Below are 14,822 nucleotides of genomic sequence, written 5' to 3' on the forward strand. Positions count from 1 at the left end.
TAACTGTGCAATATTAACACTAACAACGTTTTTTATGCAATTAAATGTACAATAACTATAATTTGAAATGCAATATTACCTGTGTGCAATATGTTTGAGCGTAACTATTTATTGGTGGTCTCTTCTTTTGTATTTATACATTGTGTTGTGTATATACTATATACTGTATTATGTTTCTACTTTCTACCATCCTACCATGTAGATTTTGACCACTTTTGACAAATATCTATCATACAATTTAAGCCAATTCTTCTTCGTAAATAAAAAGCCTACTTTAAAGTGATGATAGTACTTATACTTTCTAATAAACTTTAGCCTTGTAACCATACTTTACAGGCTTCCATAAGTCCTTTAGGTAAAGAAGCTTTATGAATGGGGGCAACAGGCATTTAGGGCCAGGCACAAGGACCAAGATCTAACATCTAATCGTGAAAAATATTGACTAAACTTCATGCACATTTGAGGCTTCAAACCTTAAATCTTAATGTCAGATAGCAGGTGATTACTGTTCATTCTGATTGTAATAAAAGCAAGGTTTAAGGTTTGCACAGGGACAAAAAAATTTAACAAGATCTTCCACAAGTATTTCTTCAGGAGATGAAAATAGACTCATTTATGGTCAAGTTTTATTTCGTATTACATTTGCTTTATTTCTAATGTATTTATATAGAGTTTAAGTAGTCATTGAGGTTCTATTAAGGATGTTGGAAAAACAATATAAATACCTACAACTTTAACAATGCACACATCGCCCCCTGCTGGACTGGACATTTGTTTCCCTGTTACATTCATTCATTCTTTTTAATCGTTTTTAATATCACACACATTTTGCTTTTATTCTGTATATATTATTCCATATTCTTTTCAGAGTCTGGTTCGAGGCAGGTGCCGCTTCACAGGTGTCACTTCACAGGTGACAGCTTCTGAAAAAAAAGGCAAGATTTGGGAATTGAAAGAAGAATAGGTCGATTTTGAAAGATTTTATACAGATAAAAACATTGCACTAAATAAAGATTACCTTGCAGGAAACAGCAGTTCGGTTTTGCGAGTGTGTCCATTACGACACGTCATTTTTTCCTCTGGATCCCTGTTCGAATGAACAACGAAATGGTGTCTTTAAACCATACCAAAGAAATTCAGCGAAGTATAAGACAGTGTAGTGTTTTTTTTAATTAAGATACTATGAATAATATATGGAACCTGACGTAACAAAACACTACATGGTCTAACGTATTGGGACATCTGATGTTTCTGTGAAGCGGGAGAAGATGGATGGATGGATGGATGTTTCTGTCAGAGGCACACAATTGTGTAGAACGTCCTTTGATGGAGTAGCACTTAATTTTGCCTTTCGGTTCAACTAAGAGAAGCAAACCTGATCCATGAGGAGACTTTGTTGTGCTGGAGTAGTAAACATACTCTTTGAACATCTTTTGGATGAATGTGAACGCTGACTGCACCCCAGACCTCCTACCCAACATCAGTACCTGACTACTAACATCCATGAGTGCAATAGGACACAAAAGCACATACGAATCTTATAGTTGTCCCGAAACTGTGGTCCGTATAGTGTTTATGTTCCACATGTGTTATATGTGTTATTCACAACTGATTCTAAAGAGCTAGTGTCAGGCTACGAATGCCCCTTAACCCTTTTATGTCTCTACTGTAAATCCATTGGACCATAACATACATGTTAAATTTTTCAGATGCATTAGGATCAATCCAGTCCTGCCAGTCGGTCCACTCGAAGTAAGAATTACAGCCGGGATGTTTACAGGGGCTGTGCACATACTGGCACAGGCCTCTCCACTGCTGTGTGAGCTCAGCCAGACGCGACATCATCAACTTTATTGTATTCCATGCCTTTTGGATTTCTTCTGGGGTACACACTGGGGGGAAAAAATTATTATATTTACATTAGGGCTGTAATATTAAAAAATATATATTTAATAATATATTATTTAACATATTATTATATTATTTAACCAAGCAGGCATTTTATTCAAAATTCAATAATATATATATATATATATATATATATATAAATAATATATTAAATAATATTTTTTTATATTTTATAAAAAATAAAATAGAATAAATCAAATGAATACAATTCTTTCTTTTGTTTTTACATTGATTAAATTGAGTAATTGATTAAATTGCCACAAATTAAATTGATTAATTTCAATTAAATACATTAAAAAATTCATTAAATTGTTTACATTTGTTAAATTTTTTTATAACCCTGGCATTGTGTATGTTTTCAAGTTTAATAATAAAAAAAATAATAAATAAAAAACAACAATAAAAAAAATAAAAATACAGCGACACTGCGCTAAAACTAATTCTGGGATTTGAATTTATGACCTTCTGATCACTAGAACAACATCTTAACCACTGTGCCACCACTGACCTCCAAAGGAATATGGAATAAACAACATGAACCATGGCTTACAGTCACTACATTTGCCCCGGATCTCAATCCATTGATCATCATCACCGACTTGCTGTTTGACCAGCAGACGTCTGTTTCCAGAGGTGAAAAGACACTGATCTTTCCCAACCCAGTAGGTCGAGTAAAAAGAGCATATCCTGATGATCAGCCTGTAAGCCAAAAAAACAATTTTGTCAATCCCTGTTCCCATTAAATAATAGCCCCAGAAATGGGCTATTTAAAATTATAATCTTAAAATTCGGGGTTATTTTATTGTACAGTCCAGGGCAGTCGTTCTCAAACTGTTGTTTGGTAACCTAACTCATTTTAATTTACTTGCATTAATGACATAATTGTTTGTGGTTGCTTTGAGTGTTTGAACTTTATTTTTAATAGAGAAAAATCATAAATGAAGAATAATGAAGAATATAAATAGAAGTTATATATATCCTGCCATTCATTGCACCCCACGTGTCATGTCTTTATGCCCCACTAGGGGGGCGCTCCCCAGACTTTAAGAACCACTGGTCAAGGGAAAGTGCAAACCTTTGAAATAAACGAAATGCTGACCAATATCATAAAAACAAAGGATTGAAGTATGTTTAAGTAAATGGTCCAGTGACCAACTTAAATCCATCGACATCTCAAAATTGAATTCAGAGGAAATAACTACATGAATGCATAGCCTATATTGATTGATCATATAAATACTACCTATGGAAGAATCCATGAGGTATCTCAGGGAGGAAGTAAACTTGAACAGCGAGGTCTTCGGAGTTATCTTCTCCCCACATCTGCATTACCTCCTGATTGTCTTCCTGAAGGAAACTCAGAAAAAGACAGGCTCCATTCGGTTCATACACATCAGTGCTCGATGGCTCCCATTTTTTATTTGGACAAAACTCGGGGGCTGTAGGGTTGAGTGGAGAACTTTCTTTAGTTGGCAGACAAATGTCAAAGTGCTGCAGAAGCCTGATAAGAGTACCAGCCTTCTTCTTGGTCCCAACGATCTCCTCAATCAGCTCTTCATCTTCAACCCCCGACCGCATGAGTTCTGCACGCACCAGGATTCTTACAGCCACATTGCTCAGAGTTGCTCTTTTTATAAAGTCCTCAATCCATTTGTCTCTGTGCTTCTGAAGCGAGTTCTCCAGCATCAGATCTCTTTTGCGGATCTCTCTCAGCATGCTGACCAAATCGTGTCTAACAATGGCCTGTGTCAAAATACAACATGGATTTGGTTCTAGATCTTAAAAAGATGAGAAATGTTTGGGGTTGTAGGACATTTTCATAACAAACCTTGAACAATGAGATAAGGAATGAAGGTTGAACAAACACCATGTCCTTCAGGTCTGGGATGTCCCTGTACCATGTGATAATTCCAGTTCTGTGCAGGTACTGAAGAATAACCCTGAGCTTATCCAAGTCCAATTTATTATCACTACTGTTTAGATGGTCCAGGATCTCCTCGTGAGTTACTATTCCTATTGAAAAAGTGCATCATGTCAGAAATGGGAATATATAACGATCATATTAATAGTTGTGCATCTAATGAGATAAAGACACTCACCATGTTGAGGAATTGTGCCTTCGTTCATGAGGGTCTGAATATCGTTTTCTACATCCTTGTAACATTGTGGTAGTGTTTGTTCCATAAAAGGAAATTTGTCTTCGTCTAAGACCACCCTGTTGATATATTCTTGTAACCTGCTAATGTCATCAGGCTCTGTGCAGTCCATGGGTATAAGATCGAGGACCTATATATGCAGAAGAGATGTGCGTTACAAAAGAAAATGGCTGGTAAGTTTACACACCAATCAGCCAATACATTGAAACCACTGCCTGTTGAATTAAACAGCACTGATTATGTCAATACAAAGGCACCTTTCAAGAGGTGGAATATATTAAGCACCAAGTGACCAGACGGGTCTTGAAGCACCAAACTGTGATAGCTGGTTGACTGGGTCTGTCATCTTAGAAAACAGCAGGTCTTGTGGGATGTTGGTGTACAATGGTTAGTACCTACCAAAAGTGGTCTTATGAAGGACTACTGGGGAACCGGTGAAAGGGTCATGGGCACCCAATACTAACTAATGCCTGTGGGGAGCAAAGGCTAACTCATCTTCTCCAATCCCTCAGAAAAGCTACTGTAGCCCACATTGGCGAATGGTCAGAATGCTCACGTTGACTCACACACCACCAAAAAACTACAATGTGCATGTGAGCATTAGAGCTGGACCATGAAACAAATGACATCTAATGGATGATGGACTTTTTGGGAAGTCAAGACAGCAGAGGTTGTTAACAGGTTTTCAACGAGATAACGCACACTGCTTAGGAATGACTAAAAGAAGGTCATAAACAGTTGAAGCTGTTGATTCGGCCTCTAAATTCACCAGCTCTCAATGCTATCTATTGGATGTAATGGTCAAACAAGTCTGATCCCAATAAAGACCCCAATTTCTCAACAGGACTTACAGGACCTGCTGCTAAAGTCTCTGTGTCTAAACCATGAGGCCAGAGCTGTTTTGGTAAAAAAAATAAAAAGTAACTACACAATGGCAGATGGCTTTATAGTTTGGCTGATATAATAAATATTAGAATACTAATATAACTACACTGTGTACATATACATACAACCCCAATTCCAAATGCAGATTCGCAAATCTCATAAATCCATATTTACAATAAAACAAACGATAAAACGTGTAAACTGAGAATATATACTATTCTGGGCCATGTTTACCACTGTGTAGCATCAAGTCTTTTCTTCATATACATCTGGGAACTTAGGAGACCAGTTTTTGGGAGAGGAATGTTTTCCCACACAGTATGTGTCTGATACCGAATTCTAGCTGCTCTACAGTTCTGGGTGTCCTTTGTTGTATTTTTGGTTTCATGATGCACCAAATGTTTTTGAATGATGAAAGGTTTAGACTGCAGGCAGGCAAGTTCAGCACCCGGACTCTTCTTTTACTGCAAAGTCATGCTGTTGTAATAGATGCAGTATGCAGTTAACATTGTCTTGCTGTATATCGTTCAGCATTAATAGGGTTTTTCCGAATGGGCAAGCCGCCCATATTACAGGCATTAATGCACTCCCATGCCATTAAGGATGCAGCTTCTAAAAAGCCAGATGGTCGCTCTCTTCTTTAGTCCGGAGCCCTTGGTATCAGAAAGGTTTTCCACTTTGCCTCAATACATTTTAAATGAGCTTTGGCCCAGATAGGATGGCAGCGTTTCTGGATCATGTTCAAAGACAATGATTTCTGGAGGTGTTAATGATCTCAATTACAGAATCATCACTGTTTTAAATGCAGTGCCACCTAATGGCCCGAAGATCACGAGCATCCAATATTGATTTCCGCCCTTGTGCACCAAAATTTCTCCAGATTCTTTGAAACTTTTGATGATAATATGTACTGTAAATGATAATTTTGAGATATTTAACTGTTTTACAATTTGATGTTGTGGAACAGTATTCTGAAATGATTCCAGTTTTTAGACACAGAAAAACTGATTCCAGTTTTTCTCTCTCTGAGAGAAATGTTTCTCCAACTGTTTAATTAAGTTTAATTTTCAACTTTTTTGAGACATGTTGCAGCCATCAAACTCAAAATCACCTTATTTCTTTCCTTAAATTATACCGTAATTTCGTGACTATTAAGCGCACCCATATATAAGCTGCACCCACTGAATTTGACAAAGATTTTAATTTTAAACATAAATATGCCGCACCTGTCTATAAGCCGCAGGTGACTACACTGAAACTAATGAGCTTTACACAGGCTTTAATGAAAGACAGTGTCTGTTACACGGTGTAACGGGTGAAATATGTTGTGGCTCCTTTAAGAGCATAGCGGTATTTTGGGAATAGCCTCCGCCGCATTTTTCCGGTATTACTGCATGTGTGCAAGGCTGAGGAATATGTCCTTATTAATTTCTGATGCTCATTTCTAAGTTTCTTTGACTAACCCGTAACGCTGTTGCCAAAAAAAATAAAAAAGCACTAGTTTTGGAAAACTGTCTGTGCTTATATGATTTCTGTTGCAACTGGAGTTAGCGAGCTCTCCCTTCACCCAGACTCAACGCGTTACAACGGCTTGTATCTAAACAGTAGACTACCAAGAAAGTCATTGTTCGCTGTCTTCCTCCTTCCTTTCACAACTATTTCTCTCGGGAGTTTATCTTTTGGCATCGTCGTGTGTTTAAAAAAAACATTTTTTCTCCCGATGCCGTGCAGCATTTTTTCGTTTCCGTTCGGATATTTTATTGGTCTAATATTATGGGGCTCAGTTTTTTTTTTTTTGCAGGGTTCAAAACGTGGGAAAAAAGTAGCGGCTTATAGTCCAAAAAATATAGTACATTTCCTCAGTTTATACATTAGATATGGTTTTCCATGTTCTATTGTGAATAAAATTTATGAGATTAGCAAACTGTTGTATTCAGTTTGAATTGACATTTTACACAATGTCCCAACCTTCCTAGAATTGGGGTTGCAAATACATACAATACACACTTACCTGCAATTTGTAATCTTCCAGTCGCTCAATAAGACTCATCTGTTCAGAGAAAAGTGAGGGGTCCTCTAAATCCTTAAGGTTCCTTTTTTGCTGTGCTAAGCTACATTTTCGATCTAACTGCATCTGTTTCACCCGCTCCTCAATATCTTTCTTCTTGTCCTGCACCTCTGTTTTATCAGTGCAACAGTCAGCATGAGTGCCCAATAACAAGACCACCGCATTTGGGACCTTGAGCTGAATATTGGTGATCCAAAAGCCAACTTTCTCTCTAAAAGACTCAGCATCATACCTGTTAAAACATTACCTGTGATTAACAAAAGTCACAGACGCTGTAGATATTTGTAATAAATATCATAAGAATATCAATGATTTAATACATGGAAAGATCAACAGCAAGAATGACAAAGGCCTGGGGAGTTATGAAGACATGGTGAGTGAAGTAGTATTCCTCTTGTCCTGCAAAGTCCCAAAACAGGAAGCGAACTCCATCTGTATTGAAGACTTCTTGGATTTCGATCCCCACAGTACGATCATCTTCATCCACCTCGACAGGAGAACCCAACCTCAGACTACGACACACAGTTGACTTCCCAGCCATGGAGGAACCCAGGAACATTGTTTTAATGGTGCGGATAGTGAAAGGATGGTCTTCTAACATCTCAAAGTAGCTTTGAATGTCCTTCAAACCACCTAAACAAATCTCTTCAGGTGGCTTTCTAAGACGGTTGTTGTGTACTTTGAAATTTTTCAAGTTCTGGGACTGAAACAGAGCCTGTGGAAGTTCTGTCAGCCAGTTGTTTTCCAGGTAGAGCTCATTTAGGTGACGGAGACCCACCAGAGGCTGCACGTCCTTCAAACAGTTGTTGGACAAGTTCAGATATGTGAGGGTTTCACATTTGTTCATGTCCGATGGTAATTGGCTGAGCTTGTTCGTGCTCATCTTCAGAAACTGAAGTTTCTTTAACGAGGGGAAAATGTTATCAGGAATGCTCTTGATATTGTTCTGATTCATGTACAGTCTCACCAGCTGCTGGAGCTCACTTATCTCTTTAGGAAACTCGGAGAGCTCATTTCGGCACAGGCTGAGCTCTGTCAGGTTTGACAAGCAAGAGATGCCAGTCACTTTCTTAAGTCTGTTCTTCTCCAGGTCTGCCTTGTCCACATCCTGGCCTTTCTGAAGCAGATCTGAAGGAAGTGATTTCAGTCTCTTTCCTGACAAGTTTATCTCCAGTTTCCTACTGGAGAAGCCTAACAGAATATAAAATAGATGACAATAGTCAGCGCTAAGCTGCTTACGATTCAACAGATGCACAGATTCGATAAGTGTGTGTGATGAACATGCAGGATTGGCAATGACGTGAGAAATATAAATAGATACATTAAAAGTCAAAGGCAACCATGTTTTGAAAATCCAGAATTGTAGCTGCCAGAAACATACTTGTTGGCAATCTGAAATTTTTTTTTTTCTTTGCTTTAGGATATATCCATTAATTTATTGGAAATCGTGTTATAACTATAGAACTTTTAACTACATAAATACATACATACATACATACATACATACATATATATAGTTAAAGATATAAAAAGGTACTTACCATTGAATAGAGGCATTTCGATGATCACAGGCTGTAATTACTATCAGTTTCCTTTCTAGTAAAGAGTAAGTACTTCCGTATTCTATGTCAAGGCAGGAGTGGCTCTCTGACATCATCCAGCACAGAAGTCTCCTCTTAACCCTTTAATTTCCAGGTTATTATTATTATTGTTATAATTACTGGTACATTATTTTACCCTAGTATTTCCCACTCTCAAAATATTAGCTGGGAAGCCCATAATCAGTTTTTACTTTCTGTTTCTATCATATGACTTAGAAATTAGCATTTTTATACACACACACACACACACACACACACACACACACACACACACACACACACACACACACAATATACATTGATATGCATTCGGAAAGAATTCAGACCACCTTTAATTTCTGATTTTTATGTTGCAACCTGATACTACAATCTTTCAAATTCCCTTCTTTTTCTCATTAATCCAAACTCAGTACCCCATTATGATAGAAAAGAAAAAAACATCTTTTCTGAATAATCAAACTGAAATATCGCATGTACAGAAGTATTCAGACACGTTGCAGCAACACTTGAAAAACGAGCTCAAGTTGCGAATATTTCTCTTGGTTGTTGGTGAGATGTTTTTCTATCTGTGGAAAAGTTTATTGGTTGGACATAATTTGGAAAAGCGCACACGTCTCTTTAGAAGCCCTGACAGCTGACAATGCATATCAGAGCAAAACCCAAGCCGTGAGGTCGAAGAAACTGCCTGCAGAACACAAAGACAAAGAATTGTTGCAAAGCACAGAAGAAAAAATTACTGCTGCACTGAAAATTTCCAAGAGCACAGTGGAGTCCATAATTCTTAAATCAAAGAAGCACAATCAGGACTCTTGCAACTAAGCAATCAGGGAGAAGAGCCTTAGTAAGAGAAGGGATGAAGAACCGTATGGTCAGTCTGACTGAGTTCTTGAGATCCTGTGTGGAAATGAGACCAAGTTCCAGAAGGACAACCATCACTGCAGCTTCCACCGATCTGGGCTTTATTTAAACCCAAAGAAGCCTGCTGAACTCTCAGACTGTGTAAAACAAGATTCTATGGTCTGATGAATTCAAAATCAAACTGTTTAGCCACAATTCTAGACGTTATGTGTGAAGGAATCCAGGAACCACTCATCACCTCCCCAAAACCATCCCAAAAACTGCTGTGGTGGTAAGATCACTAAGGAAAAGTAGTTCTGCAGTGCCCAGGACCTCAGTCTGGGCTGAATGTTCATATGTGGCTGCTTGTGGACATTTGTGTTCATCAGCCACAAGTGTGTGAGTAAAGTCAGGTATTGATGTAGGTGAGGCTGCAGTGTTCACGTTCATCCCAAAGGTGTTCAGTAGGGAAAAGATCAGAGCTCTATAGAAGGCCAATCAAGATCTTCCACTTCAAACCACATAAACCATATCTTCAAGGAGCTCACTTTGTGCACAGGGGCATTGTCATGCTGGAACAGGTTTGGGGTTTCAAGTTTAAGTGAATGCAAAACTTTTTTTTATACCTCATTCAAAGACGTCCTGAACAATTGTGTGCCTCCAGTTTTGTAGTAACAGTTTGGAGAAGAACCACATATGGCAGGAAATGTCCCAATACTTTTGTCCATATAATGTATCTTACAATCCATCTGTCCAATAGCAAATAAACTGCTGCCCTCTTGTGGCCATATGCAAAACATTGTAGTCTCGTAGATAAAACTAGAAACAAATAAATAAAACTACGCTTTTGGGGCAATCACACAGAATCCTGCACACCTGTATTCCATCTTCTTTTTTTCTTAACTGTGACCTTCTTGTCTTCTTTCGAAGTGTTTACTAAAATGTTGCTTGTCGTGGCGTCTTCGCTGTAAGAACAGTTCGATTTCAAAAGGTATCTGGGCACATGCTGTAAAATAGCCAAACAAATACATCCAAACATAAGTATGAGGGGGAAAAAAGGACTAAAATGAATGAATTTTCTATAAAGACAGAGTAACCTGGACTGTCTGAGGCTGAGTGGTGTGTGTTCTCCTGCAACGCTGCCGTGCTCTCTGGCTCCTGCGGGTGTGGTCTGAACCGGGACGCTGCGCTGTAGTAGAAGGTCTGAGAAAAGTGGACGTCTGGACGACTTCGGCTAGCAGCTCGGTCATTTCGTCGTCAGTTATTTCGCTCTCTTCTCTAGAGCATCTGTCCTCAGGGACACATTCCTGGCAGAACCAATCTTCAACTGGTACGGTGGCCAAAGGTGGATGAATGCAGGCTATGTGGAATCTTTCAAAGACAAAAAGGGCTCTTCAGTGTCTAAGTTTCATTTTAGCACCACTGGTATTTATTCTTCTAACAGGTAAGTGATATGTGAGGAATAAAACGTCAGAGGATGTTCTGCTATTAGAAACCAGCAGTGGTTTGATATATCCTCAAGAGGATAAGCCAAAGTTTATTAGTGTACAAATACAGCATGTTGTAACTTCTTTAATAGCACAGTAATTTGCCAATTATTTTACATTTATAACTACTGATTGAGGATTCAATCCCTGATATCCTATATCGCTATACCCTCACCCACCCCACCAAAAAGTGTAGTCTAGTCATGTAGTCTTTCCCTGGTCCCCAAATAAAAATATGAATTGAGATCTCTGCAAACTTCCTTATTATCATTACCACAAATAACTGTGCAGCAACAGGTTTGAGGCCTCACCTTGAGTCACAGACAGAGCAGAGGAGCATCAGGTGTCTCCGGTCACTCCTGCCACACTCCTCACACACGCTCAACTCCTCAGATCTTCCTTCATCTTCTAGTCCCTGACCATCATTCGGCTCCACTGCAATCTGCAAAAAGTGGTATGTCAGATACATGATGCTAATCGGATAATCTTTACAATACAGTATACCTAATTTGAGGGACAGCACATGTAGGATGTTTTGGAGACAATGTGAGGGAGGTGAGATTGAGATTGTTTGGACATGTGCAGAGGAGGGACATGGGGTATATCAGTAGGAGAATGCTGAAGATGGAGCCACCAGGAAGAAGGAAAAAAGGAAAACCAAGGAGGAGGTATATGGATGTGGTGAGAGAAGACATGCAGGCAGTTGGGGTGAAAGAGGCAGATGTAGAGGACAGGGGGGGTATAGAGACGGATGATCTGCTTTGGCGACCCCTAATGGGAGAAGCCAAAAGATGATGGTGAGTAAAAAAGCAGAATAAAACAATACATTTGCCTTACTATTTTTTTAATATCCCCTCCAACACAACTTCTCTGGTAGAAGACTGCAAATTTAAGACGATCGACTGGACAGGAGTTTGAAATCTACGCAAAGAAAGTGTGTATTACAACTGTTCATGCCCGTGCAAACAACATACGGCAGCTGTTCACACTGACGAACCCATGTTATAATTCGGAATTGAGAATGCCAAAATTATTTTACAGTGAGGAAAATAAGTATTTGAACACTCTGCTATTTTGCAAGTTCTCCTACTTAGAAATCATGGAGGGTCTGAAATTGTCATCGTAGGTGCATGTCCACTGTGAGAGACATAATCTAAAAAAAAAAATCCAGAAATCACAATGTATGATTTTTGAACTATTTATTTGTATGATACAGCTGCAAATAAGTATTTGAACACCTGTCTATCAGTTAGAATTCTGACCCTCAAAGACCTGTTAGTCTGCCTTTAAAATGTCCACCTCCACTACATTTATTATCCTAAATTAGATCAAGTCAAGTCAAGTCTATTTGTATAGCGCTTTTCACAACAGACATTGTCTCAAAGCAGCTTTACAGAAAACAACAGTGAAGGTGAATGGTGTGCGTTTGTCCCTGATGAGCAAGCCGTGGCGACAGTGGCAAGGAAAAACTCCCTTAGATGATATGAGGAAGAACCTTGAGAGGATCATTTTAAGACTAAATCTGGCATTATGATAAAGACGAGGTCGGCCGATAGCTAATTCTACCGATACCTAGGTTGTACTTGCAGAAAACTGATTAATCAATTGATACTGATAAATCGATACTAGGGAGAGAGAAAAAACCCAAGAAAAAACACCACTCAATGTAAAATAGTACTAAAATTTATTACAAAACAGTACTGAATCATGAAAAATGAATATATCAATTATATTAATAAATATTGAGGCAAATAAGGCATGCATTGAAACGAAAAGTAACACTCCAACTAGATAAAAACTGTTACATCTGAAATGAAAAGGGACACTTCAAATAAACAGCAAGTGGGTTCAGTGATTCACCTCTAGAGGCCGCTCTCGCATTGTATAACGCAACCAGGAAAAACTATCAGAATAAAATATTTGCGTGTAGCCTACAGTTGCAGTAATCGACTATCGGTGCTGATTAATCAGCAAAACTGATAAATCGGTCCACCTCTAGTTTTTGCATTATCATCACTGTTTTTGGCAGCTGGTGAGAACGTGGATTTGGAATGTGAGGGGTATGAATTCCTGGTTCGACAAAAAAATTTGACCTCGGCAAAATAACCGATACAGCGATAAACAGAGGACAAATTATTAGAAAGTTCAGCACATCTTTGTTTTTGTTTCAATTCGAGTCAATGTGATTTGTATGGCACTTTTAACAACGGATGCTGTCCCGAAAGCAGCTTTACAGAAATATACAGATCACAAACACTCATTTAAAAATTTGTCTCTATAAGTTTATCCATATAGAGTAAACCAGTGGTGACGGTGTTGAAGAAAAAACTCCCTGAGAGAAACCTTGAGAGGAACCCATCCCCATCTGGGTGACCCTCAATGTTCATTTATTTCAGTTCCATCATTGGAGGTTGGCAGCTGTTTGCCTCAATCCAACAAGCCTGCACCAACATGTGTTAATTTGTGGACTTGCAGCTGATCACTTCTACTTATTTCAGAGATGGCAAAAATACACACATCCTTCACTTAAGTAGAAGTGCAGATACTCATGATTTTAAAGACTATGGAAAAGGTTGAAATAGTGACTATACTTTTACGCTAAAGATAAAGTAAAGACGTTTGAGCTCTGACGTACTTCAGTAAAAAGTAGGTATTACTTCTAACCTGTTTTAGGGTCATGCTGGTAACTGAACCATACATCATATATTAATCCAAATTTATTTTTAATGTTTTCTAATGAATGTATCCAAGCTGAATATCCACCATATAAAACACAAGCAGAGAAAAAAATGATGATGATGATGATGTGATCAAGAATTGTCTCTGTTCTCAGTCATGTTTACATCATTGACCCCCTCTGTCTTATCCAACGTTACCCCCAGACTTCTTGCCCTCTGCTTTGCTCATTGATATCTTTATAGGCTAGTTTACGTCTGTGGTGTGTGTGAGAACCAGGAAATGATACACAAGCGGTTGATTGAAAAAGCTACACAATGACAAGAAACAGGTGAAACCGGTGCGCAATTAGAATATTGATCATGTCACCAAATAGATAAAAACAAATAATATTTTTGAAACTAAATTATATCTCTAGATTAAGGTACACAGACTCCATCCTGCCTCAACCAACATGTCGGGCGCGTTGTCGCGTCGCAACCACTTAACAAAAAAATTCCACCATCAAAGAAACCCTTTGTTAATTGATTAAAAACTCAGTTATAAATACATTTGCGTCATATTAGGCAAAATAATAAGTCTAATATTCAGGCTAAAACCGCTAAATGAATCTGACTAGCCTCATAGCAGGCGTGTACGCCTCGTGCTTTTCTATGCAAGGCGCTGACATTTCGCGTCACTTCCGGCGCGTTTATATACGGTCCGCTAGCAGCAGCCCGCCGAGTTAGCGTTTATAAAGGATACGAAATGTAAATTTGCTAAGTTGTAGTTAAATATTGTACATGTATTTTTATTTTTTTTTATTACAATTTTTTATAAGTGACCAAAATCTTACCCAGGTTAAGGAGTTAGCCGACCTCAACCATTTCGAACGGAGAAAGTGGGCGTGGTTATTTATAACTGGTTTTACTTACGCCAGATCACGATCATCTATTGGATGAAATTGGCATCAATCATATCTCAAGCAGCCTATCCTGATAAGATAAAGAAATGGGCGGGTCGCTCAAGCTGAACAGGAATGTCACAGTATAAGTTGTATATTGGATTTTATATTATAGAATTTTAAAGGATACAGATTTAGTTTTTTGTAGATTTGATGACCGTAATTAACACGACAGGTTTATGTTAATGCAAAAAATTTCAGGTTATTAAATGCTGCCAGTAATTATCATATGTTTCTGAGTATTTCTCAGTACTTTCTGTA

General features: G+C 38.3%; 1 protein-coding gene across 1 annotated transcript; it reads right to left on the reverse strand.

Annotated features, from left to right (window-relative positions):
• Positions 1-585: 585 nt before the first annotated feature.
• On the reverse strand, positions 586-14,499 carry LOC310730770 (malignant fibrous histiocytoma-amplified sequence 1). Its single transcript, XM_083549915.1, has 14 exons — positions 14,426-14,499; positions 11,780-11,930; positions 11,254-11,384; positions 10,553-10,826; positions 8,559-10,461; positions 7,338-8,208; positions 6,961-7,249; positions 4,008-4,194; positions 3,737-3,921; positions 3,152-3,651; positions 2,459-2,607; positions 1,694-1,892; positions 1,019-1,087; positions 586-923 (listed from the first exon to the last, which is right to left on the reverse strand). Exons 5-14 carry the CDS (start codon positions 8,572-8,574, stop codon positions 908-910), a joined length of 2,481 nt encoding a protein of 826 aa, XP_083406041.1. The 5' UTR covers positions 8,575-10,461; positions 10,553-10,826; positions 11,254-11,384; positions 11,780-11,930; positions 14,426-14,499; the 3' UTR covers positions 586-907.
• Between the last annotated feature and the right edge of the window lie 323 nt (positions 14,500-14,822).

Source organism: Silurus aristotelis (assembly GCF_946808225.1).
Source record: "Silurus aristotelis genome assembly, chromosome: 9".
Lineage (NCBI taxonomy): Eukaryota > Metazoa > Chordata > Actinopteri > Siluriformes > Siluridae > Silurus > Silurus aristotelis.